At 40.7% G+C, this 27,104-nt stretch overlaps 1 protein-coding gene across 4 annotated transcripts in view; it reads right to left on the reverse strand.

Moving 5' to 3' along the window:
- LEPR (leptin receptor) overlaps positions 1-24,517 on the reverse strand; it is a 48,116-nt gene extending 23,599 nt beyond the window's left edge. For 3 of the 4 annotated variants that reach the window (XM_075097341.1, XM_075097344.1, XM_075097343.1), the window contains exons 1-8: positions 24,326-24,517; positions 18,850-18,908; positions 14,493-14,792; positions 13,358-13,475; positions 5,818-6,023; positions 4,086-4,231; positions 3,241-3,385; positions 141-437 (exon numbers count right to left, since the gene is read on the reverse strand). In XM_075097341.1, the coding sequence (XP_074953442.1) occupies positions 141-437; positions 3,241-3,385; positions 4,086-4,231; positions 5,818-6,023; positions 13,358-13,475; positions 14,493-14,792; positions 18,850-18,889 (1,252 nt within the window). In that variant the 5' untranslated portion in view covers positions 18,890-18,908; positions 24,326-24,517. The remainder of the gene's footprint in view (positions 1-140; positions 438-3,240; positions 3,386-4,085; positions 4,232-5,817; positions 6,024-13,357; positions 13,476-14,492; positions 14,793-18,849; positions 18,909-24,325) is intronic. The other variant, XM_075097342.1, reaches the window with a different exon arrangement.
- Positions 24,518-27,104: the final 2,587 nt, after the last annotated feature.

Genomic DNA, 27,104 nt, shown 5'->3' on the forward strand with positions numbered 1-27,104 from the left:
TATATTTTTTTTAATACAAAAAACATGCATTACAACCCATAACTGCTTGATAAAAGCTAACTGGAGTTTAAAATGGTAATATTCTGACCTTACTATTAAAATGCACCAAAATTGTAATTTAAAATCATCTGGAGTCTTACCTACTACATATAATTCAGCGTATCTATGATGACATTCCCTATTTTGATGACAACAGTACAATGCGTTATAGAAGAAATTTCCTCTAGGTTTTGTTGCTTTCAAGTTGAAAAGAGTAACTTTGCTTACGCGATCATTCACAAGTGTATACTGACTTTCTGGGATTTCTTCTGCTAAATTCAGCCACCAAACAATCTTCCTGGACACTACAATCTTGGTTTTGTTTTTATAGATGCAATGAAAGGAAACATTAGAACCAACACTGGTCAGTATCTTAGGAGGGAAGTACAGGACTTCAGCTACACAGAAGGGGAGAAAAAAGGAAAAAAAAAATCAATTGAGATTAGAATCTGAACACAAAAATATAAAAGCATATGTCAATAGAATATTATCATCATGCAATTGTATTTCTAAATTTCCTACTTCTTAATTATATTAATGACTATAGGGTAGAGGAGCAGAAATGAGCCCTTGACTGTCTCCCTCCATAACTGATGTTTGTAAATTCTGATTAAGATTATCTTTAATATCCCCAGGCAAACACGAATTAAATGAGCAGAAAATCACTGGGGGGTACAGTGAAAGCAATACACAGCAGCACAAGGGAAACAGGGAATCATATGGGCTCCTGTAAATTAACCAGATTAACACTGCTGCTTTTTACTCAACACACTGTTAAAGGCATCAGGTCAGCTTATTTAAATACTGCAACAAGTACTTGCAACCTAGAAAGGCTTAGCTTCTGTAACTTGTCTCAACAAAGACATACACCACAAATTTTAAAATTGTAAAATTGTCTTCAGGTAAAAGTGACAGAAGATCCAAATAAGAGAAGAGTGACATTTGGGTTTGAAAAAAAAATTCTAACCCTTTGAACCCTGCAAGGATGTTGAAATCATATGCTAGCTGAAGCATTACTGTAATAATGGGACATATATTTTGAGAGGATTGCTATTCAGAACTGGGGGAGGGGGGTTGGAAAAAAAAAAAAATTTCAAGCTTTCCAGTAGTTACTAATCCTGCTCCTATTGAAGTCAGCAGGAGATTAATGTCTCAAAAACTTGTTTACAATCTCAGCAGTGTAGTTAATTCCAAACAGTAGCAGTGATACAGTAAGTAGTTCACCTAGGCATAAAGACAGTGAATACGCAAAGCATGTAAACATGCATAAGCTCAGCCTCAATCAGTCACATACTTACGGAAGCTACAGGTGTTATAGACCCGCTGAAAAGGAACAGTTTGCCAGACATCAACACAAAGACAGCATGAAAATCCTTAAAAGGTCAGGTTTGCTTTCCGCAGTTCAGGAACCATGTCAAATATTTTTAGGATTTTTCCAAAATACAGGCCTTCTCAGACAGTAAAGCAGATGTACAATATTGTCATTGTCAAAGACTTTCATATTAAATATGAATGTGAATGTACAAAACCATAACTGCCTGATTTCAGTATTTACTCTTCTGGTGTTAATGCGCCTCTGTGAATGCAAGGCAGTGTTCCTGTTACCAGCTGCTTCGCTGATCCCAGCTGTGCTGCATGCTCCACTGTTCCTCCATTCGCTCATCCTATCATTGGCCATTGGAGGCCATATGCCAATTTGAGCTTCCTGCAGTGAAGAAATTAATCCCTCTATGCTGCCATCAGGTTCGTCACAACGGGATTATTTTGCTGATGAGATGTCTGTTTAATGCTATTACATATCCCATAACAGGATTAACAAAAAATAATCTAACAGTATCTAGTGCACCTCTTTCACAATTTCTCAATACGCTCATACATGCTTTCTGAAAATACCAGTATACGCGTATGTGAGAGAGAACATGTGTATTTATCCCCCAAAATTCTCAAAGACACATAGTTTTTATATATATATATATGCACACACACACTTTTTTTTTTATTATATAGATAGATATAAATCCAAAAGACTATAAGCCAGTTAGGCCTGTAGTGAAATAATCAGGCATCCTGTCTTTCATGCTTGATTGCCATGAGGGCCTGTGAATTTTCAGCTTTCTTGGAAGAGAGCTCCTTCTGCAAAGTTCATTATCTCCTTCATACTTGATTTAAGCACATTCATTACACTGTTTAGCATACAGTAAGCAGGTCTACATGTAAACACCTAGGTAAAGCACTAGTACTGTCATGTAATAGGATACCTGTGACAACACAGACCAAAATATTTCCAGTTAATCATAAGAAGAGAACGGAAAAATACAATGCAAAAAATCCTGAAATCTTTAGGCTAACCCAAACCAGCTCAATCTGCGAAGCAAATCAGCAATCCTGATAACTGACCACGGATTTGCCAGACAAAATTTCTTTCCCTTCCTAAATAGTCTGACCATGAATAAAGAGCCATTATGATCTATCATTTTAGCAAGAGCTATGTTGATACAAGGGACCTCATTAAATCATAAGAGCCCTTTACTCAGTCCAGGAGACATCTTACTCTGTGCAACATGTCAGGAACTCACTCTATTTGGGTAGTAAATCAATTACAGTACATAAGATTGTATGCTTAACACTAAAGCCACATGCATTGAAACTGACTGACTGGGTCTATTATACCATTTATGAATGAGGCTCAGCAGTACAAACCAAGATGGATTATGTTAAATCTACAAACCCTAAACTGTGTTCTGTGCTTTTAGTTCAGCTACAAAAGCCTCATACTAAAAGAAGTTAGAGAAAGCGTTAGGAGAAAAACCTTGTATTGAATAGAGGTTAAACGCTGGCAACTGTCTTTTGAAACGGAAAAACTCTTAGAAAAGAGCTTTTTCTTGGTCTGAACAGGTGCTTGGTGAACAAGCAACAGGGCCAGACAAGGAGGTGACGTGGAGCTGACTGTGCAGTCTACATTAATTAGTCCAGAATTCTTAACACAAGCCTTGTACAAAGGAAAAGAGCAGAATCTCAGGCAAAGCCATGCAGAAAGAGAAGCAGAAGGGGAAAGAACCTCAAAAGGATTTTTCAGCCCAACTCATGCATACTGTACCTTCCTGGATAACACATCCTCATTCCACAAAACAAACCAAACTGGGAAATCTGTTCTATTCCAAAAGACTACTTACTGCACATGAGTGACTGCACGTGACCTACCTCCTAAATTGAGATTATGGGGTGTGCTCCAGTCACTCCAGAACCCTGGGCCATGACGATTCCTGCACCGCACTTGAACTAAGTAGGAAGAATCAAGTAGTGTATTGTCTATGGCCAGTGAGGTTTCCAGAGCAACTTGAACCATCTGTTGGATTATCAGAAGCCATTATTGTTGTAAAATGAAACAGGAAAAAGAAAGAGACAGAGGGAACCAGAACAAATAGTCTAGGGAGTAGTTTTTAGGTAGCAAGATGGGTAAAAAAAGCTTTCTTCTTTAAATTTACTGTAAATTTGAATATGGTAGAGGTTGCACACCTCTGTGGAAAACATATTATTTCATTACAGACTGCTAATTAACAGCTCCTTTTTATTCCAGACCCAGTTGCATGGTAGCAACAGAAAAAGCAATTGACTAATAAAAACTATAAATATTAAACATATACGCATGTATCATGGACTTTGGGCGTTGCTGAAAGGAGAGAGCTTTGCCTTTAGACTTCACAGAATCTAGCATTTCATCCAGAAAGAAGGATGGGAGTTTGTTTGCAAGACCCAACAGGAGACGGGTCTTTCATCACTGTGTAGCAGCTCTCCTAGTGTAACAGATGCGAAGTCCAGCTTGCCAGCTCTACCACACTGTGTTGACGTTTACCAGGGCTTGCTGGACACACCAGCTCAGGAGAAACCAGTGTGCCATGCCCAGCTCCACCAGACCAGCCATGTTGCTCAACCCACCAGAGTCACTGTCCAAGGACAAGGAGGATGGTAGGAAATCCTGAGCTCTGGAAGAGACCCACCGACCTGCACCGCTCCATCACAGAACAGAGTGAGCAGAGCTGACTCACCTGCCAGCCATCTTGACCTGAATTTGCAGAGATCTTCACCTCATACTGAAGCGGGTATGGCAGCAGCACAGGGTCAGACCAGCAGATTCTCACTTGACCTCTGTCTGTCATTTCCAGATGCAGGTTCAAAGGAGGTTCAGGCTTTACTGTGGACAAATTTATTGACAAGTTTACCACTAACCTTATTGCTTGTGATTGTTGGCAGTAATCGGTTTTTACTGATTCAAAAATATCTCTCATGCCTTTTCTTTAAGCTCAGCTTTCAAGAGCTGCTCTACAGCTAGTGTATGACAGAATAATGTTGTGTAATATCACTGGAAAAGCACGCCCTGGCACTTTTATATAGTTAGCTATCAGGACACGCTGTTTGACCTAACATTTGCCTTAAAACTACATGCATTTCTTGCCTTGGGCCATGATATTCCCCAGTAACCAAGCACTAACCTGTTTTGCTGAGAAGAGAACTGAGAGGGATGGGAGTGCTGAGCAAAGCAATGAGCTCAACTCCTTAAGAGACAGGAGATAATGTCCTCATACCGTACACAAATTTCTAAATATTCCCATCCCTTCTACAGTGATTATGGCTATTAAAGAAGGTCTCCACGAGAGCTACATTAGGGCACAGTAAAAATGGAGGGTTTCAGAAATTTTTTACAAGGATGAAGAGAACTCTCTGGAGAGGGAAATGGATGGGCAATTTAGAATGATGATTAGGGTTACACTCACTCTTCCTTGGAAAAAGGCATAGCTTTTAAAACAAAAGTCAGAAACTTCTAAATCACACTTTTGTGACTCTTACATACAAATTAGGTCTGTTCTACTGATGCCACCTGTTCTACTGATATCATTTATAAGCAAGTACAACTCTACATTACACATGTATTCATGGCTTTACTTTCAAAATAATTTTTAATTGAGGTAAATCTTGGCAAACATATACTAATATTATGCATTTTTAAAATATACTTCACTAAGCAGAACAAACTAATTGTATCATTTTAAACACTGGCAGATTGAACCCTGAATTTTTATTTTTTTCCTGTAGCATAATTTAAAAGCAGCATGATAATAAATGCAACCTCTCATCTTCAAAACTAGCCCACCCAGAGACTTTTAACTTCCTCTGTCTGAAAAGTAATTAATTAGGAAGAAGTTTATAAAGCTTCCATTTTTTTCCCCCACAGCTGACAGAGTCCTGCCTTTTGGAAATTTGCCAAGATCTGCAATAACTGTGCATATTAGATAGGAATACATATCAAATCCATAATGTCAGTATGGTTTTAACTCAATTAAATACAGAGGAATGTTTTCCAACTTGGAAAATGCTGGAAAGAACTGGATGGAAAGCATCAGGACAGCAGGGCTGCTTGAAAGAAGAGGTAGTTTTAGTACCTAACTAACTTCAGGAACAGCTTTTCCCCCGCCTCACTTTTAAATTTAAGTCCTCAGTAACGTAGACAAATAAGCTCCATCACTGCCCCAGGCTCAGGCACAGAGTGGTCCTGATTAGAAATGAAAGATCAAGTATGTTGACAGCCTGGCCTTTGCTCAGTACGGTTTTGTACTAGAGCCCAGACAGGCATTAGTCGGCTAATAAACACATACAGCACCACCCTGAGCAAGTGAGACAGCACCAGGAAGCCTTTTCCTGTTTTGTCTGTGCCCTCCTTCTCTAGGAAAGACATCTTGCTGTTCTCCATTAAAGAACATTTAAAATATAGGTCAGGCTTACCTATGTCTACGGGCTTGACTGACATCAAAGGTGACCACAGAAGCGTTACACCAATCGTAATCTTCAGCCACATGACGTAAGTGTAGTTGAGTCTCAGAGAAGACACGCAGCACTCACATTTGTCATACTCACTACAGTCACACTGAGAAACCATGACAGTCCCCTTTAGAGAGCTTGTAGATATATCTCCCAGTGAAAGCTCTGATCTATGAGGGAAAAAAACAAACCATAAACCAAAACAAACCAGTATTCCTTTCTATATCTCAATAGAGGAGGTTTGTCCATCTGGATATGGTTTATTAAAAAAAAAATTTTTTTAAATTACTGAAAAAGTAAAAAAGGCAGTAATTATAACCAATTGCTTTTACTGCTTCTCCCTTTTGAAATGATTGCCAAGTAAAGTAGTTAAGATGTATTCCCAACATTTGACTTTAAAACAAATGTGTTACAATACTAGATGATACCTGTAGTTTAGTCAGACTAGTTTCCAATTCCTGATGGTAACTATTACTAGATACTTCTTAGGCACACAAAATTAGTCTACCTTACAGTGGAGTAACTGAAAGCTCTCTGCCGCCCCCGTAGAAATTATGTTCTAATTCCTATTCATGAGGCACTGAAATAAAATCTAAACAATTTAACATTCCTTCGAGCTTCTGCTACAATTAAGCATTACAAGTAATATAATAATAAAAAACAATTATTCAAATGAAAAACGAGTTTTGGAATAACAAAAGGCTAAAGAACTCCACTATTCAGAACGAATTTTAGTACTAATTTTCAACAACTTATGGTATTTAAAAAATAAAAAGACACCTGTGTCTTCCAAAAGTCTTAACATTGTGCAGTTAATTCCAAGAGAAGGCTTTAATTATTTTTATGCACAGCATGTTTGTCTATTGGATAGGCTGATGTTTCCTAGGAAAGCAAATTATTTACTCACATGCATTGCTACTATTGCCTTGGACAGGCTCATGGAAAGTATTTAGTAAGTAACTTACTGCATTTTGCTTTGATTTCTTCTCAGAGTATCTGCTCATGGGACTATTTTTGACTGAATGTTCAGATTTAGTTTCAAGGCAGGGGGGTTGCCTTCTTTCTTCCTTCTTTCTTTCTTTCTTTCTATTAACACTCATTCCTTGAGAGTTTAACATACACCGTTTTTAATTACATAATCCACTGCAAAAATTGTATGGTCTAAGATAAACTTTTGAAGTTTTAAACAACTAATAGCTGCATGCGTCTAATATAAGTCTCACAAACAGTTCAATCAGATTTTCTAATAGTAATATGATTTCAGTACATTTAAAATGAAATAAATTACAAAGTAGCATATACTGATACAGGCAGTCATACAGTATGTCTCGATGCTAGCAAATGTTTTGTAGGATACAAAAAGAACATACGCATTCATACTGTACAGCCATCACACTTAGTTTGTATCTCCAACTTACATAATTTTTCTTGGGTCAACTTCAAGAAGCAGCATGAAGACGACCCATACTATTTCCCATGTACACGTTAGTCCACAGATGCTTTTCAAGTATGTTTTACAGGCATTTCTAGAGCAATCCTCATGTGTATGATTACTCTTTTATACATGTTTTCAATCTCCATTGACTTTAGTCAAACTGTTCTCGATTTCTGAAATAAATACCACACAAGTGGGCAAAAAGCTGCTTCTACTCTGAGAGTAACCAGCAGTTCCCAAAGTATTCTTCATTCTCATTTCTATTCCTCAGATATTCTTTAGGGTCTTTCAAACACAGACACGTATTTATGGTGTATTGCATGTATTCAGAGACACAGGCCTCCTTAAGGTAGTGAATTTAGTAATGTGAATACTTTGTTGCCAAACTTCTCACAGCAGCAAAGCCAAGACAAATCCTGACAGTTAAACCATCCTGGATCCTTTCCCGATTTTGACATTTCATCCTTACAAAAAAAGCTTGTTTTGAATAATTCTGAAGTAATTTTGGAATTATTTCTGTATAGTAAGGGTTTTGTCTTACTAATTCAGAGAAAGAAATGTAAGTTAATAGAATAAGACCGTTTCTGTAAAAGTTTTAAATAGTTTTATAGCTGGTATGACTCATTGTAACACTTGAATTAAGGGAGGGCAGAGAACTCTACATTGTAGGAGAAGAAAGGACATTTCCTGCTTTTTTGGTTTTCGTCGATTTGGTATCTAGTACATTTAATTGACTGTCAAGCACAGGGGAAACGGGCATGAATCACTGATCCCGTTACCATAATCTGCCATACTTAAAAAAGAAAAGGTCAAAAACTGCAGAGAGGTTGGAAGTGGACAAAGGGCTGATGAATTATGGGGAAGAGCACATGCAAATCATGCTGATTGGGACTGCAAGGGGAACCCACAATGTACACACATGGATCTCCTTCAGTCAGGGCCCAACTCCCCTCATCGTTCCCTGACCAACACACACACACATTATGCATCCACCTTGTTTTTAGGATACTCTTTGGAGCTGGTAACACAAGGATTTTCAATAACACTATGCTCTCATAGCACCTGTACTCTGCAGTAATGACCCCATAAGCCACACAGATTCATGTGAATAGGTAGTTTACATTATTAGTGCTACAGTCCGTCAATACTGATCATCCTAAAATAATTTTTACCAGCACTCATAGACTTCAGGACACAAGAATTACAGAACCTTATGCTGATGTTATCTGGCAGACATAGAGCTTTTAAATTACTTGGAATAGTTTTGGTTTTACAGTTGTGGCTACGCTTCTTTCTCCTGAATTTCCTTTCAAAGACTTCACAGAATTTTCTTTTAAGTTTTCCTGCCTTTTATTGTTGCTCACGGGTTTTATTAGTCTCAAAAATCCCACAATCAATCCATAAGAATGTAGTCTTTTCATCAAACTGTGTCTTTAATCGGATCTATCTGGAAAGCAGTTACCACCACACCACTCCCCCATCTTTTTCCTAAACATTCCTAATAATTATTTAAATTTTTAACCATCAAACTGAGCTTATTTGCACCCAGAAGACCGCCCTGTGTAACGGGAAAAAAAATACGAGCGCGCTCATCTCCATGTGCGTTGTGCTAGCATTATTTCAAAGGCCACTTATTTGGGAGTAAACAGGCATGGGTTGTTATTTCTCCCCGCCTCTACCACACAAACCTTTTCATTTGTTTACTGTACAAAATACTGTGCATAGGAATGCAAGGGTAACTGCAGGAAAACCCTGTGGCTCCATGCCAGGAAGGTCTTCCACCCCTTGCAATAGAGAACTACCAGTATCTCGCTTCTATGCTGTAGCTCTTACGGCTCACTACCTCTACAGGCAACCAGTGCAAAGCAAGGGGAAAGACCAAACTAAGTTATCAGATGCCAGGTCTGCTCCCAGAGGAAGGTATGTAGATACTTAGAAGCAGGGTAATGATCTTTGCATTTCTGTGAACTCATGAGACACAGGGACTATCTCACAAAATTGAGTTTGGGATGAGAGAACAGATTGATGGAGGACATCATCATGAGGGGCCCCCACATCAACTTATTTCAAATTGCCAAGCCTGGGCTAAATGTATGAGACTGATTACAGGCAAAACAACAGAAAGCCAAAATATTTTGGAGAACTGTGGCAGCCTTGGATTGCATGAGCAGTCTGTCACCTTTGGTTTGGCTGCAGATGGATCCAGTCACAGAATAACCATTGTTCCTAAACTGTAGATACTGACTTTAGAGGAGCTTATGCTTATAAAGCCCTTACAAGTTCAGGAAAAGTCAGTGCCTTCATTCAGTAGGATGACAGGAGAAATTTTGGGTAAACTTAAGACAAAGCAATGGGCTATTAAAAAGCAAAGTTTTCCATCAAACTTGCAGCACACTGAGAGAAGCTATAAATCCTGGTTCAACAAGCACTTTACATCTCACAACAGTGATCAGATCTAAGCCAGATCCAAATTGTGGTGGGAGGGAAGGAAATACAGAGGGCTTATAAAATATATGAGTATATACTATGTCCCCATTTAGTTTTATAGTGCTGGCTGCTGGAATTGGGAGAGATTTGTCTTGGCACAGAGAGGTAAGCAAAAAACAGATAGATACTGAGCATATGAACTTCCATGAATGGATTACCAGAGCCCGCCTCTGAGATTCAACAGAAAACTAGTGAACTGGACTTAAGTGTTAATGGCTGGCAGAGAGGGAGGGAGATGTGCAAAGGCAATCTGACTTTAAGCTGAAACATGGGACTACAGCATAAGACACTGCAGAAAAGGAGAAAAAATGAAATACTGCATGCCCTGAATTAACATTGCAACAAGGGTCGTGTCCAAGGCTTGCTTCTCTCTTCTACTCCAAGCACTGCACTTTTCAAGTTGTGCACAGATAGTTCTTTTAGTCAACACCTTAACTTCACACTTCCTAAATGTTTTGTATTTTGGTGCACAATTCAGTCATACTTCAGAAGGTGTTGTTACTTATGCTAATTTAATCCGTGGCCCTGTGGTGAACTTTGAGACTTTAAGTTAGAAGTTGCAGAATGTCTTTACTTCTTGCAATTGCAACACCTAACTGAAAACAAAAGGTCAAAATTGTTTTAGGAAGAAACACATGAATTTCTACAATTCCTCTAATTTCAGGAAAGGTACATCATCACATTTACGTAACTTTGTTGAGGCCTACAAGAAATAAGGTCACCACTGTAACTCTGCTTTCAATATTTCTATATACTGTGTTTGTGCAAGCCTACCTTTATTAGGAATTGACGGAGCAAAGCTGTCTGAGGTTCTAAGGATTTTCAATAATTATATCTCAATGTATTTGATATATAGTAGCTCTAGGACAATACTTATTTGAACAAGCTGCCCCATTAAACTGTAGAACATCTGATGGCTGCCTAGCTCATAAGACAGTAAGTCTCTAATGAAAGACTGATGTTCTCCAGCTGAAGAAGGCTCAATGTATAACTGATGCAGTCAACTAAGCCCCTAGTCTTGAGGCAAATTGCATGATTTACCCTTAAAAACATACAAGACTAATCCCAGAACTAAAGGATTACCTCATAGGTACTTCAAATAGGTCAGAAATACGAGCATACCCTATACATCACCATATGCTGAAAGGGCAAATTATAATCAGTGCTCAAAATTAAACTGGGAGCATTCATCTGTGTCACTACAAAAGGATCCCTAAGGCTAAGCGATTTCAGTTAATGTAATTAACCATCAGGGTTTACAGCATTCCTAGAATACATACATGTGGAAAGATCATTCACTTTTGGTAGACAGTTAACCTAATTTGTCTAATTAAGTTTCAGAACAATCTTTCCCCTCCCAAAGACATGCTGCTAGGGAAGGTAAAAGCCCTATCACTACCCTTGCTTGAGCCTCTTACAGAATACTGTCACAGCACTGTTTTGGACAGAACAGAACATTTTCTATTCAAAGAAACCTGATATCATTTACAAGCAGGCAAACTGTGGATGTGTAAAGTAAGAGGATGGCTTCGTTATTGCTGAAAAAAAATTAAAAGCTGTTGAGGACCCTAGCTTCTTTGTTGTAGATTCTTCTAGGTCATTATTTTTGTAGGTTGCCTGTCCTATATGTGAGAATTCTGGCTTGATCTCCAGACTCCCAGGGAGTAACACATGCCAGGAATGCATATTTTTAAAACTGGGAATGTTTTCAAGGTATTTTGGCTGATGTGTACAAAATGTTAAGGTATCAGCAAGCCAACAGTGAAAGCTGTCACCTTACCAAAATCTGAAATGCTTTGCTAGCTGTTCCCCCAGAATATCGGGACCCTAAAAGAAAAATATTAATATGAAATCTGGGGAGCAAAACAAGTTCTCCAATGTCAGGGACTGCACTGCATCTCACCTTTGCAGCAAGAAGTAATCAAATACACAAATGCCACAAATGCCACAAGGACACAAGGACTCTAGCGAGTCTACAGGGCCTTCTCTCATAAATTGCATGACACTTACTGAGTTCCTTCCATAATATAAAGAACCTCTTCATCCCGGCTGGGACTTGAATCTCTTGTTCCATGGATGTTAAGCATACCAACAAAATTCAATATAGAGATTACTACACTAGGATTACTGGCAAAGATTTTTTAATTGCAGTTGAGACTGGATGGAACAGAGGCAAATTCAGATCTACTTCTCCCACAAATACATGTGTAATGGTATTTCAGAAATCAAAGTAATGAGGAACACTGGAAATGGAAACCCACTCAAAATCTGATTTCAGCTTTAAAGTATTATGTCAGCTGAACAACCATATTTACTACCAGTTAATACACTTGCTTTCTACCCTGACTACAGGGATAATTTGTGGCAAGTGATATCTGTCATCCAGTTCCAGCCTTCTAAGTAGAAGTCATCACCTGTAAATTCAGCAATTCAAATATTTTTGTTTAGCTTGTTTCCTAAGGAAACAGTGTGGTTTCAGAAGTAGAATCAAATAGATCTTTTTATGATCAAATCAGGCAAGTCATGTATACAAGACCTACTCAGCCCACAGTCAGTAAGATTACCATACATTACCATTCCACAAAATATTTACCACAGTGGCAACTGCACAGGTGGCTGCCTCTCAGAGGCAACAATGTGACTGGAGTACCACTTAGCATTGTATTAAATGTTAAGTAACATAACTACTTCAAGAGAGAGAACATTATAGTCAAAAGCATAAAAAAAAAAGGCAGAACAAAGACAGCAGCTTTAAAATTAAACAACTTTAAAAGCAAAGATGTTTTAGCAAGTGTCATGGTTTAACCTGGCAGGCAGCTGAACACCACATAGCCACTTGCTCACTCGAAGAAAAACAGTAAAATTCATGGGTTGAGATAAAGACAATTTAATAGGACAGAAAAGGAAGGAAAGGTAACATTAATGATAAAAGAGTATACAAAACGAACAATGCACAGTGCAATAGCTCACCACCCACTGACTGATGCCCAGCCAGTTCCCAAGCAGCAGCCCCACCCACTCCAGCCAACCTCCCTAGTTTTTGTTCAGCATGATGTCCTATCATATGGAATATCCCTTTGGCCAGTTGGGGTCAGCTGTCCCAGCTGTGTCCCCTCCCACCTTCTTGTACACCCCCAGCCTCCTTGCAGGCAGGGCAGTATGAGAAGCTGAAAAGTCGCTGACTTAGTATAAGCACTGCTCAGCAACAACTAAAATATCAGTGTGTTATCAAGTTATTCTCATTCTAAATCCAAAGCAGAGCACTATACCAGCTACTAGGAAGAAAATTAACTCTACGCCAGCTGAAGCCAGGACAGCAGCTCAACACTGGTTTCATTAAAGCATTTTAAGAAGCATGGAAAGGGACTCTCCATTCCAACCATTTCTCAAAGATAGAAACATAAACTTTCCATATGGTTCAAGATTATTTTTAGATAAGACAAAGAAACGTAATGTATCATCTGCTTGCAAAGCTAATGCTACCACTATGTTGCAAGCTTGAGAGGCCAATGTTGGTGTTTTAGAAAATGCTTTCAGATTTCTAATGCTGACAGTGACAAATTTATCAGAGTCTCTACTTACACAGCATATAAAAGATTAACCTTCAAGTCAGCTCTCAAGTACAACTTCAAAAACCGCAGGCTACAAACTAGCAGGTCCAGCTGGTCTTTAATCCAACATTCAATGTTCCAGTTTGAATCTAAACAAAAGAAAGGGATTAAACATTTCTGAACTACATTAAAACCAAAAAAACGAACTGAAGAGCCAGGGTAAAATTCACTCACAAAGAGAACAGATACTCATTAAGGTGAGGCTGTACCCCAAGCGTGCCAACATTTATAAATAATCCTTGCTGAAAAGGGCACCAGTATATGCCCTTTAACACTGAAAAGGCTTACAACCTATGTGATACTGCTGCATTCTAATTATTAGAGAAGGAATATATTTTACCAGGCTTTACAGACAAGGCCACAAGGGGAAGAAAGAAATTAAGCTGCTGCTGCAGGTTGAAGGTTTTGCTGCTGTTAACAGCTACAGCCTCAGTGTGGCTGTACTGCAAGCACTTTGTGCACACAAATGCATGTACAACAGCAAATTTAGTGTGGCAGTCTTTAACAGAGATCTATTTTTTCCATCGGACAGTTCTCGTAAAATGAAATTCTACTCTACCGGGGTCAATGAGCTTCCTACCACTGATAGCAATAGGCCAACTGGCCAGTATGTTGTCAGAGACTGTGGTTTACAGGAAGAGAAACACAGTCTAGGAAAAAGTAATTCAATCTAATCCATGTACAGATATTTACTAAGGCATCACAATCCAGGCAGAAAAGATGGCATTTGCTCTCCATCTCCCCCGCCTCCTGAAGGAGTCTGAAGCCCACATCCACAAAAATATTTAAAATATTTCTCATAGTGTCTAAACACCTTTGAAGATCTGGGCTTACATCCTCATATGCAGTGCTACATATTTTGTTCAGCATTCCCCTAGAAAGACAGCCAACTATTTTCTTCCCCTTTGAATCTGTGCTATACAATTTCCTCTATCTTCCACTACAGAATTCTGTGAGGAAGGATTTGACTACACTATGTTGTCTGCTCTGGATAAAGATGAATATCCATTAATACAACCCAGCCTGCTCCCCAAACAACAGACCTCAACCGTTTTTGTTTTTTTGAAGAAGTAGTAACTTCTTATGCCCTTGAATGGTAAACCTACCTATTTCCTGAGAAGCAGAGATAATTATTTCTGAAGGAATAAGATTCCGTGCTTGCATGCTTGCTCTGTACAAAGAACAATCAATGTTGTTACCACTCCAAAGGCAACACAGAAAACTCTCTTCATTCATTAGCAAGGAAGGCTTGGCTTTCGATGCTCTCCTCAAACCAGACCAGCTGTCTACAACTCCAGCAGAGAAAGGACTCAAAAATGTCTCGTTCTGCAGCATACAGGGTAATGTAAAATTCCTGGGAGGAATCTGATGGACCATACAGTGGGCAACTGTTATTTGAAGAAGGTCTGCAAACATAAAGACAAAGATATCAGAAATAAAAGGGAAACTTAATATTACTTGACAATGAAAAGAGAGTAGACAACTTGCTGCTCCACCCAGACACTCACAAGTCTATGGGGCCTGACAGGATCCACTCGAGAGTACTGAAAGAGCTGGGAGAGGAGCTCACCAAGCCACTCTCCACCATTTACCAGAAGTCCTGGTTAACAGGGGAGGTCCCAGACGACTGGAGGCTTGCCAATGTGATGCCCATCTACAAGGGCCGGAAGGAGGATCTGGGGAACTACAGCCTGTCAGCCTGACCTCGGTACCGGGAAGGATTATGGAGCGATACATCTTGAGTGAGCTCACCAAGCATGTGCAGGACAACCAGGGGATCAGGCCGTCAGCATGGGTTCATGAAAGGCAGGTACTGCCTGACCAACCTGATATTCTTCTATGACAGGGTGACCCGCCTAGTGGATGAGGGAAAGGCTGTGGGTGCTGTCAACTTGGACTTTAAGCAAAGCCTTTGACACTGCCTCCCACAGCATCCACCTGGAGAAGCTGGCAGCCCATGGCTTGGACAGGTGTACTCTTCGATGGGCAAAAAACTGGCTGGATGGCCAAGCCCAGAGAGCTGCAGTGAACGGAGCTAAATCCAGTTGGCGTCTGGTCACGAGCGGGGTTCCCCAGGGCTCAGTGTTGGGGCCAGTCTTGTTTAATATCTTTATCAACAATCTGGATGAGGGGATTGAGTGCGCCCTCAGCAAGTTTGCAGATGACACCAAATTGGGTGGGAGTGTTGACCTGCTTGAGGGTAGGAAGGCTCTGCAGAGGGACTTGGACAGGCTGATCAATGGGCCAGAGCCAATTGTATGAGATTCAACAAGGCCAAGTGCTGGGTCCTGCGCTTCGGTCACAACAACCCCATGCAATGATACAGGCTTGGGGAGGAGTGGCTGGAGAGATGCCTGGAGGAAAAGGACCTGGGGGTGTTGGCTGACAGCCGGCTGAACATGAGCCAGCAGTGTGCCCAGGTGGCCAAGAAGGCCAACAGTGTCCTGGCTTGTCTCAGGAAAAGTGTGGTGAACAGGAGTAGGGTGGTGATAGAGGGAACTGGTGGTGTTTAGTCTGGAGGAGGCCGAGGGGAGACCTCATCGCTCTCTACAACTATCTGAAAGGAGGCTGTAGTGAGGTGGGTGTTGGTCTCTTCTCCCAGGTTACTAGTGATAGAATGAGAGGAAATGGATTCAAGCTGCATCAGGGGAGGTTTAGATTGGATATTAGGAAGAATTTCTTTACTGAAAGAGTGGTCAGGCATTGGCACAGGCTGCCTGGAGAGGTGGTGGAGTCACCATCCCTGGAGGTATTTAAAAGACATGTAGACGCGGCACTTCAGGACATGGTATAGGAGACATGGTAGTGTTGGGTTGACAGTTGGACTTGATGATCCTAGAGGTCTTTTCCAACCTTAATGATTTTATGATGTTATACAGAAATAATTACATAAAAATCAGACTACTTCCAAGGGCTGTTCCCCTCCGAGCTGGAAGCAAAATTACTAAAAACACCCCCTCTGAACTGGTGTCACATCTGACAGATGCCAGCCTTCTCCCCCAAGGTCATTACAACCAATGATTTGTTTTCTCAACCTCTTGAAATAGGTCGAAGACCAAGACTCAAGAGGAAGCATCTCTCTATGGAAAACAGGCTTATATTAATTCAAAACACAGTGAATCCTAAACCTAAGTTCTCACACTATACAGGTATAACTCTTATCTCCCCCTGCAGTGCTGGGACACTCACAATCCAGCTCTTACAACACATCTCCGTTATCGTAGAAAAAATAATCCCCTTGTAAATATAGCACGAAGTCACACTGTAGCTGTTAAATACCAAAGAACAGTATTACAAGAATACATGACTGTATGGAACTACGCAACCCCAGGGCAATATCTGGGAAATGAGATGTAGGAAAAGAATAATCTTTTAAATCAGTTTCTTCAAAATAAAATATCTTTGACCACATTTGTAGCTCTTGTTGGTAAGTCATAGCTTGAATTATGCTAACAATGATTTTGAGAATAAGCATGTCAGTTTTGGAAATAGCTTACTGTAAAACACTGTATGAATTTCAAAGATTCAAGCTCTAGTTACAGAAAGGCATGTGGGTCATTTCTGCACTTTGCATTTAGCTTTTCGCTCAGTAAGGGCATAAATATTTTAAGCTGTTCATTAGATAGAAATTAATTCATGCTCTATGCCTTGCAATAGCCAAAAAAACCACCAACAAACCCACAGACTTCCTCTAGTGCTGTTTGATTAATAGCACACACACAAGCTAAATAATATGCAAACACAAAATGAAAGCCTTTAAAAAAAATGTACATGCGTGCTACCTTTATAGCAGATACTGTATTACTATGCAACGTGTTAAAGTGTTTTGTTTTCCCTTTACACAGACTTTGTATTGCCAGACTCATGAAGGGTTCTGCTCCTTCCTCCTCCCTCATTTAACAGAGTTTGTGCCTCTGTAAATATCAGCTTCGTTAGACCTCCTGGCTCCATGCAAAGGATTCAGTTGACTGAACAGACTCTTAGTCCATAATACATGATTTAAAAAGGACAAATGATTAAATGACATGACTGCCTGTGAAGCAGGACAGATAACTAACATAATATTCAATTCGGAGAATCAATTGCAGGGTGGGAAGAGATTTCTGCCAGTCATCTATTTTTCTAAAAAGCAGACTCCCTCCCTTGCATATCACACCAGACAATCTCACAGGATTAATTAAATCCTATAAAGTCAAAATGTGTGCAGCTACTTACCAGTTCTGCAGAAGTGGTAGAAAATTATAACGCATTACAATACAGAACATTTAGCATAGGATTGCACAGCTCTGAAATGCCCATTAATAAACTGCAGCATGCATTAGGAATATTTTCCTGCTACAGGTGTAATAGTTAGTCCATGACACAGACACACAGGAGGCCATCACTTACAGTTCCATCCCTCAAACAGCAGCTTATTTCACATCCAGGTTAACAGGGCTACAATGATGCCAACCATGGCTGTTAGTTTATTTGGAAACAGAGATGGCTACTTGATAGATACAGTGACTTTCAGTCATTACAGGCTACCAGACAGTGCCAAACAGCCCTGAAGCCTAATGAAAACTCCCTGAGGCACCCAGGTTTTCTAATTAAAAGGTACACAGTATGTTTAGATTACAGATTACATAAGGTATTTGAAAGAAGAATTTGTCAACAACACAGTACTCAATTCTGAGCGGATAAAGGTATGTATATAGAAAGATTCAGAAAGGTGTCTATGCGTGTATACAGAAAAGATATTGAAATCTAATGATTTATTAATCTTTTGTGAAGATGACACAAATTTTGAAACTAGCTTCATTGGATTACAGCATCTGCTTTCTCCCTAAGGATCATCACCAAAAGTCTTTAAATAATTCGTTTTTTAATCAAATAAAGAAAAGCAAATCCCAGCTGTCCCTGAACAGCATATACCAATATTGTTACAGACGCTTCCCAGTTAGAAAATCAGTTTATTATATTCAACATTTACAGTTAATTGAGCACCCTTTAGCAGCACCGTGCACACGAAAGCAGGAATGTCAGCTACCCAAAAAACCAGAGCTCGAACTCAAAGTGACACCCTGGCTACACTGAACTAAACAGGAACTTCACAGTTCTGATGGCACCAAGATTTTTCCTTCCACTTTTGACCTATTAGGGTAACAAAACAAATTGCCCATGTTATCAAATTTTGACTGGGGTGTTTATTTGAATGTGTCTTGACTCACCACATACTTTCTACTGATGTTTACTGATCTTAAAAGTAAGTTGCACTGCTTTTTGGGAGAAGATACATAGGCACAACCCTGAGAGTGTAAACATATCAATTCCGCACAATGATAACATCAGGTCCTGTGTAGTTGCACGTTGTGAGAAAATACTAATTCAGTAGCATGACTTGAAACACCACTGTAAAACAGAAATTGTGATTGCTCTTTATTCTACCTAATTTCTAAGAGACTTACTTTTTTAGTAACTTACCCAATAGCATAAAAATGGTCAGAAAGATTCGCCAATACATCTTGTTTTGTAGAGCTGATCTGAAAAACATAGAAAATTAACTGAGAGCTGATAATTATGTCTATTATTTCATCAGGGTTTCATTTTGTTGCACTTCACTTAATTTGATACTTACACCTTTGTAAGCAGAAAGGAAGGACAAAACCAGAATGTCAGTTGAGAAAAAAGCCAACATTGCTTAGAATACCAACTAAATATCACTACAGCTCTTCTTTCATCATTAGGACTATATAGAACCTCATTTCTCCAGGCTTTTGCTCTTCATTATTCACGTTCTGGGTTTGGTCATCTGAAAGGCACTACAAATCTGAACAATCAAAATGCCCAAGAGATACTCGATTTTCAAAGTGCAGCACACACAAAAGCACTCGGGCACCCACTTTAACAGCGAAGACTTCACTACACTTTATAACAATATTTCAATACTCTTCTTTCATTTGAGGTACTTTCCTCTTTTTGATTTTCATCCTATAGTCACATAAGTTCTGTTAAAACCCACATATAAGTATTTTTATATTTTAAAAAAAAGCTCAACGGAGGATATCAGAGAAAAACATATAGAGTTTGGTTGCCTTTGTAGTTAACCCGAACTAGATGATTTGTAAAATTTACATATTAAGTCAGACAGAGAATGCTGGGACAAGAAATAAGATTTGGGGAGTCCCTCCAAAGTATTCTCATTCCTCAGATATTTCTGAGAACAATTCCCTTGAGAAGATCTATGTCGCCAAAAAAACTGGTGCCAATGCCATGTAATCCACTGGCTTTTCAGTTTGGGGCTGCATGTACTGTACTATGTATACATACACACTATATGATACCTACAGGCTACTGCGGTGGGAGAGTCTCCATAGCGGCTACACGGCTGTTGGCTCTGCAGCCTGGAAGGAAAGTGTACGTGGACACGGGAGACCAGAAGGAGAGAAACAGAACAATTCCTCGTTTCTCCACTCCTGTCAATACACAGTGCAAGTACATCCCTGTTGGCTCACCCAGGGCAGCACCTCAACAAGCCAGTGCAGAGTGGAGGGTCAGCCCCACAGAGGAACCAGTGGCTGCTAATAAAACCAAATCATTTGGTTACAATAAGGAAAGACACCCTCTGCTCACAGCTATCCCTCCTCGCCCTTTTGTCCTCACCAGAGTTTGATATCATCATCCAGTGACCTATGACACTGCTTTAAGCCTTGACCATGGCTTAAAGCAGAGGTGATTCAATAGGCATAGCTGCCTACCTGAAGCAACAGACAACTGCCCAGTGAAGTTACAATATTTCAGTATTCTTGTCTCCCTGCAAGCTCTTCTACAAGGAAGGCCCTTGCAAATTTAGCTCGAGCTGGAGCCGGAGACAAGCCATTTCTTCAGCACAGACCATCTTCATTTTGGTCTGCAAGATGAGTCAGACCCATCCACTTTTCCCCCCATTCACCAAGGTTATAATCAGAGTACCTTTTAAGCTACATTTTGAGCAATTAAAGAGGAAAGCTCAAAGCTTCAAAGGCAGTGCTTCACAATCCCTACTTCAGAGGAAAATGTGCCTCTCAGCATAGCTGTTAGAAGGCCAACCTTACCTGTACCTCTTCCATTAGTCTATTTCCTAATAGGTGAGCCATGAAGGCCAGAGGAATTATCTAGCTACAACTGTCTATTAAGTCTGTAATTTCACAAAGATACAGGCTGGGATTATTTCCAAAAACCTATGATAGAAGTTATCTAGTTCCTTTCCAAGTGTCGGACTGAAAGAAAAAAAAAACACAAAAAACAAACCGCTTAAAATAATTGACTTGACATAAACATACACTATTCATACTATTAAACATACGGTTTAATGAAAAACAGCCCATGTTCCACTTTCAAAGGTGCAACAAAAATTTGCTGTTCATAGCGCAACCACTTCTCAGTAGGAAACTGGCAGACATCACTTCCCTATGTTGTACAAGAAAATCAGCCATACATTTCAAAGGATTGTAAAGTCATCAATATGTTATGGATGTTATTGCAAATGCTGTAAAGCTCTCACTTTCGAAACAAGTAAAAAATGTCCACCATCAAGAGCTCTAAATAATCCATAAAGTTATGGTCCATCTTTTGCCCTCCCACCACAGGCACTGCAAGAAGTACAAGCTGTCTCTCAGGTATCTTAGCCCTGTTGCTCCTAGGTGTTTGAAAGAAAGAACCACTATTTTGGTAACTATATACATTTCATTGTACTATTTCAAAGCAACATGTGAAACACCATCTCTCATTTGCTCCTGAAAGTAAGAAGACAAATAGTTAACGGTGTTAACAGCAGCTGCTGTGTTAGTTTCATCCATGCAATACCTACTGCAGACTGAAAAGAAAGTGACTGCAGATCCCCAGAACCACATACAGCTCATAGAAGGCAAGTTATAATTATGTAGTCTGTGAAAGATAAAGGCATTTTCCCTTCCTTCTGCCAATATAAATGTCCAGATAGAGCAAAGAGATTCTGATATCAGCACTAATTTAACCATAATTAAAAATATTCAGACCAGAAGGCAAAAATACAGCTCAGGGCATTTTGAGACATCTTCTTTACCCACTTCTATTGCATCGATCTAGGCTGATTTTTACAAGGTGTTATTTTTCAATCCTGGTTCCAACAATATTCATGAACAAAAAATAGTGCTGTACATGATCAAAAAGCAATGGGAACTATATGCCACTAGCATTAGCTCCTTTTCTGTTCAAAGTTCAGTATTGCTCATGTAAACTTTACCCAGGAATTGGGTAAAAATTGATATCCACAGATAACTCCCAGGACAAAAATGTACTACTGGACCAGATGGGACTATCCAATATCTTTTCTAGTGAGAATATTGAATTTACCAGAATTCCTAACTTCACTGTAAGAAAGAATACAAGTTTTACAAGAACGGTTACAGGAAACAGGAAGATAATAAAGGAGAATTATTAAAAATTGTAACTATAGCTCTGTCCCAGAGGGAGTAAGTTAACACAGCACGGACAAATGGTTTTATCCATGGCTGGTTAAGTATCCATACAAATGGAAGGAATCAGGCCCATTTTAACGCATCTATCTTAAGATTTGATGTTCTGAAACCACCAACATTGTTGCTGCTGCATGTAAGAAATTTTCCAATTTCATAGGTAAATAGTATGTTCCTCTCCATGCTAACCACTGTACAAAAAACCTCAGTAAGGAGAGTCCCTCTCATTACAAAAACATCCAATTTAAAACAAAACACAGCAGATCAGACAAGCAAGGACAACAATGAAAGTAAGAAATTTTTTTTTTTCCTTCCCCTACAGGCTGGCTGTGAAGTCATACAATCCACTGGCATATCAGTACGAGAAACATGTTCAGCACAGCCTGAAGCAAGCATGGCTGGTGGTCCACAGACACCTGCTCACTGGGCACGGAAAATGTACTGCAATTTTCCTTTTCCTTCTGGAGCTGCCTTTTCTTTTCAGTTTCCTGTCTTGACAGCTTACATTTCTGCCTGTCTCCTTTCTGAACTACAAAAAAAGGGCTGACATGGAAAGAGGACTACAGTATGACGCATGTCTACCCGTCCAGTTTGAACATCAGCGAACAGAGGGTGGCACTGGTGACTAAGAGTGCCAAGTCTCTACAAGCCATCCTGGACGCAGCGGAGTAGCACAAGCCCGACACCACTAAACTCAACTGTAAATTTTTCAATGACTTTTATAGGGACAAAGGGACCAGATGAGCAAATGTTGCATCATTAGTTATTAGTGGTTTCTAATGAGCAATTTCAAAGCCAACAGAAATTTATAGAAACTCAGTTGCAAGGATCTCCTATTTTTCCTCCAGTAATGTATCACACACATAGGGTCTGCAGTTCCTTTTTCCTCTTATTCCCACCCCGCCAAGCTCCCCCCCAAAAAAAAAACAAAACAAAAAAACAAACCAAAAATAACCAACAGCAGCTGCTAGTTAATGGGAAACAGGAACATAATACTGCAAGCATACAATCTGTCCCTGAGTTTTGCAAGCACTCCACTATGATGGCTGTTTTTCAATATTTAAGAGATCTCCATAAAGCATAAAAATATTTTAGTAATAATGCCTACGCACAGCATCTTCTGGCCTGCTGTTTAAGGGTGCTGAGGGCTTTCTAGTGCTGTTGGTTTTGGCAAGACCTGGTTTTCGGTCAGCCCTCCTGGGCATGGAATTTCACTGCATTTGATTGTCATTTAGTATATTAGTAAACATTGTTAATAAAGACTTCAGAGTAAATGGAATATAGAAAATAGCAATAAATATGACTTGCATTGAATAATTTTGCTTTCTAATACTAAAGCTTTAACCAAGGCAACCCAAGTTGCATGTCTCCCCACGTGCTAAGTACAGTAGAACTTGCAGCAGAGCAGTCTCACTCATGCACGACTGCTGGGCAAAAGCACAGCTACAGAAACAGTCTCCAAGTCTGCTGGTGGAGCCTCTCTTCTGAAACTCAACAGCAAAACGACCCAAACTTAGAGAGTTTCTCCAGATTGTACAATTTCTCTTGATTGTACTGAAACTACCCCCTCATTTCACGAACACCGACGCTGCTCGCAGGTTCCCCTCACCAGCCCACCGCAGATGGAAGGCGGGGGACCCAGCAGCACAGCAGTTGCATTTGTTCGTGCATCTCCGCTACCACAGCGCTGAGCGCAGTGCCGAAGTTTGTGCATGCTCATGACACACAATTTGAGATACGTAAGTTTCATAAATATTCCTGATTTTAAGTCAGCAATAGAGAAAACTGTCATTGTTCTTCACTGATTAATATGGATTGTTGCTTCCTAACAAGCAGCTGTAAGCAGAGCTCCTTTAACTACCTGGTACTTAAAGCTCCTTCATATTACATCCACACCTGGTAGTTAAGGGTTCTCAGCGTTTTCATTATGAACGCTGTTTATAAATGCTGTGTCACTAATTAACATTAAATTCCCAAAGCGCTCTCTTATCAGAGCGGACTATAACGGCTTCTGCAGCATCAGCAACTCACAACCCACATTCATGGAGATTTTTTTTTTTTTTTTCTTCAGATGCTGAGCCTCAGGAAAAAATAAAAATTAAAAAAAGGTCCGATCTGGATGCACCGTGCCAACCTCCAAAGCCGCCCGGTCCTTTCGGGCGCTGCTCGGCGGGGGAACAGCCCCGCCTGCCGCCCCGGCCGCGGTGCGCGTCCCGGCACAAGGCCGCCGCTTTGCGCCCCGCGTCCCCCCGCCGGGCGGGAAGGAGCCCGCCGGAGGGGCGCCTCCCCCCGCGGGCAGCCCACGGCCCCGCCGGCCGCCCCACGGGCAGGGGGAAGCGCCCCGCCGAGCCTCCCGGCAGGGAGGGAAGCGGGCAGGGCCCCCAGCCCCGCCGCTGTTCGCGCGGGGAAAGCCGCAAGAAACCTGAGCTAAAGAAACAAGCGGAACAAACCGTAAATTCACCGACCTACTTCGCTTCACTCCCGGAGCCTTAACCGGCAGCCGAAGTTACGCGGCGGCGGTCACCCCTCGCCGGGCGCCTCCGCCCGCCGCGAAGCCCCGGCCGGGGAGCGGAGGGCCCCGCCGCCGCCCGCGGCACCCAGCGACCCTCCCCGCAGCGGCCCCGCCAGTGCCCGCCCGCCGCCGGACGGTGCCTGCCTCCCGCCGCCCCGCCCCGCCCCGCCTCACCCCGCCTGCCGCCCGTCCCTCCGTGCCGGCTCGCGTGAGGCGCCGGCTACCCCACGCGGCCCCCCGGGGCTGGCGCCGGGGCCTGCCTCGGCCTCCCCTCACACACGGGATGGCGGGGCGCGGCCCAAGCCCCCTCGCAGCGCAGGGCCGGGGCGGTGCTTCCCCCGGAGTATTTTAATTTAATTCCTTACAAATAGCACGCCACCGAAGAAGGTAAAGCTTAAGCCTTCAGACGGCTCACGGGCAGCGAGGCGGGCGGGCAGGGCCTGGCGGCGCCGAGCAGGTGAGCCCCCGACCCGGCGCCGTTGCCCCCGCGGGGGCAACCCCGGGCCAGAGCCGCCCCACCTCTTATTTAAAAAACTTGTTCATACGAGACAGTATGTCAGGTTGGGCAAAATGCTGAAGGGTTTGCCATCATCTTCGCTGCGGTGGTGATTTCCCCTGTGGTATTAAGTATGATTTGAATTTTTATTTTGATTGACTTTTTAAAATGGTAATTGTTCGAAGACTGTTTAAGGACAAAAACCAGAGCTTTATTTTGAAACTAACTCATTATCCTGTATCTTCTGATTTTTCTAAAGCTACTGAAAAGCAAGGTAGCTTTATCATCTGCATTTAAGCTGTGTTGGTTATGTACACAAAATCGGACATGGAGTTCTAAGTAAATACATGCAGAGTACTAAAGTCACTTACGTATCCTTGCGAGAAGGCTACCCTGTTACGTGCTTTTTCTTTCCTTCTTTTTTAAACAAAGAGAATCCTTAGGGAAAGTCTCAGTGTTTTTACACACGGGATGATATGTAGAGAAGTCTGATCCTCTTTTCATGTCACAGATAAGGGTTTGTGGCCGATTTACCAATCCAGGCACTCACGTGCATTTGCAAATACGAAACATGGATCATTACCTTTGCATGCGCTGGGATGGAACTATCACGTGGACATGATCCTTGGAATCTCTATCCTTCCAGGTTCCTTCTTACCCTATGTGCAACCCCACTCACTGAAACTCCTGCGGGCGTATGCTGCAGTTCAGCAGGACTAACATCCACTGCCCACAGAGGACACACTAGTCCAAAGAAATTTGTTCTGAAACATCATCTGAATTGACTCTCCAGGAAAAAATCTAGAAAAATTATTTTCTGTTTAGAATTACAATATCAAACAATGGAGCTATTTCTTCAAAACACCCAGATTTCCAGCTGGAACTCATTCCTGCATCATAAAATTGTCAAAGATAATGTGTTTAAAAAAAAAGCACTAGGTTTGTAACTGTTATGAACCATTCAGTTGAAAGACAGATAATTATTTCCCATTATTTTAAAAATTAACATTTCTTTGAACAATCTGGATGCAGAGAGACTATTTTCATCTCTTCTTTACTATACTACTTTCCTATAGCTAATGATGTTTTAATAGCAGCTATATGTAGATTGTTATTGCAAAGATTTTGTTTAACTTAAAAATCCTGAGCCATACCAAAGAAATTGACAGTGAAAATTAGTAACTGGAACTAAGCTTAAATCCTGACCTTGAATTGTTAAAATTAGTTTTTCAAGTATGAAATTAATGAAGACCAGGTAAACAACGACCATAGCAATCTGTACTTTTCCAAAAAGCTACACCATATGTAGCTGAGAAGCTACCTTCACAGGGAAGCTGGAAGTTCAGTTACTACGTGAAGATAAAAAATGCCACTTTTTTGGTATGTTTGTTCTTTTTCCGAATGCACGGTTATACACTATGGGCCCAGTTACATGCATGAATTTCCAGTTTGGATCAGGCCCAGAGTAGAATACGCACCAAGAGCACCTTGTCTCTAACAGTAGCCCATGTCAGGTGTCACTAAAGATATGGCAAGAAACCCAACCAAAGGAGACTTGGAAAAAATACTAAACCAAATAGCAATAGCAGAGATTAAGTTACAGATTAGAGATAACACCCTTAAAACAATCTGCAAAAGTAGAGATTACAGATTTGCTATAACCCTTCGTTAGATACAGAATCTCCTCAGTTTGCCATAGAGATTACAATGTTGACAGTAGTATTAGGAGCAGGAAGGATAACAAGGGGCAAGGAAACTAAAATTTCTATAGCCACAGTAGGGAGAACACAAGGAGTTTAATACATGAAAACAGAGTTATGAATAATTAGCACATGAAATGGCAAGACCCAGGCACTGGTATTTTAATCAAATCTGTTTAGTAGTACAATAAGAGTTAAGAAAAAAATACAGGGTGTGATATCATCTGATTTCTAAAACATACAAGACACTGTGTGTTGGGTGAAGTTGGGGAGTAAACCCCAGGAGAAGGAAATACGAACTTTTTAAAGCAAAGGACAATACTGGCACTAAATCAGTTGGTTATAAACCTGCCACAGAAACATTTAGGCCTGTTATTAAAATCTGAATCTTGGCTAATAAAAGACTCATTTCTGGAAAAATCTAATGGGAATAACAGTACAAGAAAGAAACAGTTTAAGTGAGGGTTTAGTAAGTTTATTAGAATAATTATTATACAGGTTTGTGCCTCTAATAACAAAAGAGCATGTTAAAATAA

The sequence above is a fragment of the Phalacrocorax aristotelis genome, chromosome 6 (assembly GCF_949628215.1).
Source record: "Phalacrocorax aristotelis chromosome 6, bGulAri2.1, whole genome shotgun sequence".
NCBI lineage: Eukaryota > Metazoa > Chordata > Aves > Suliformes > Phalacrocoracidae > Phalacrocorax > Phalacrocorax aristotelis.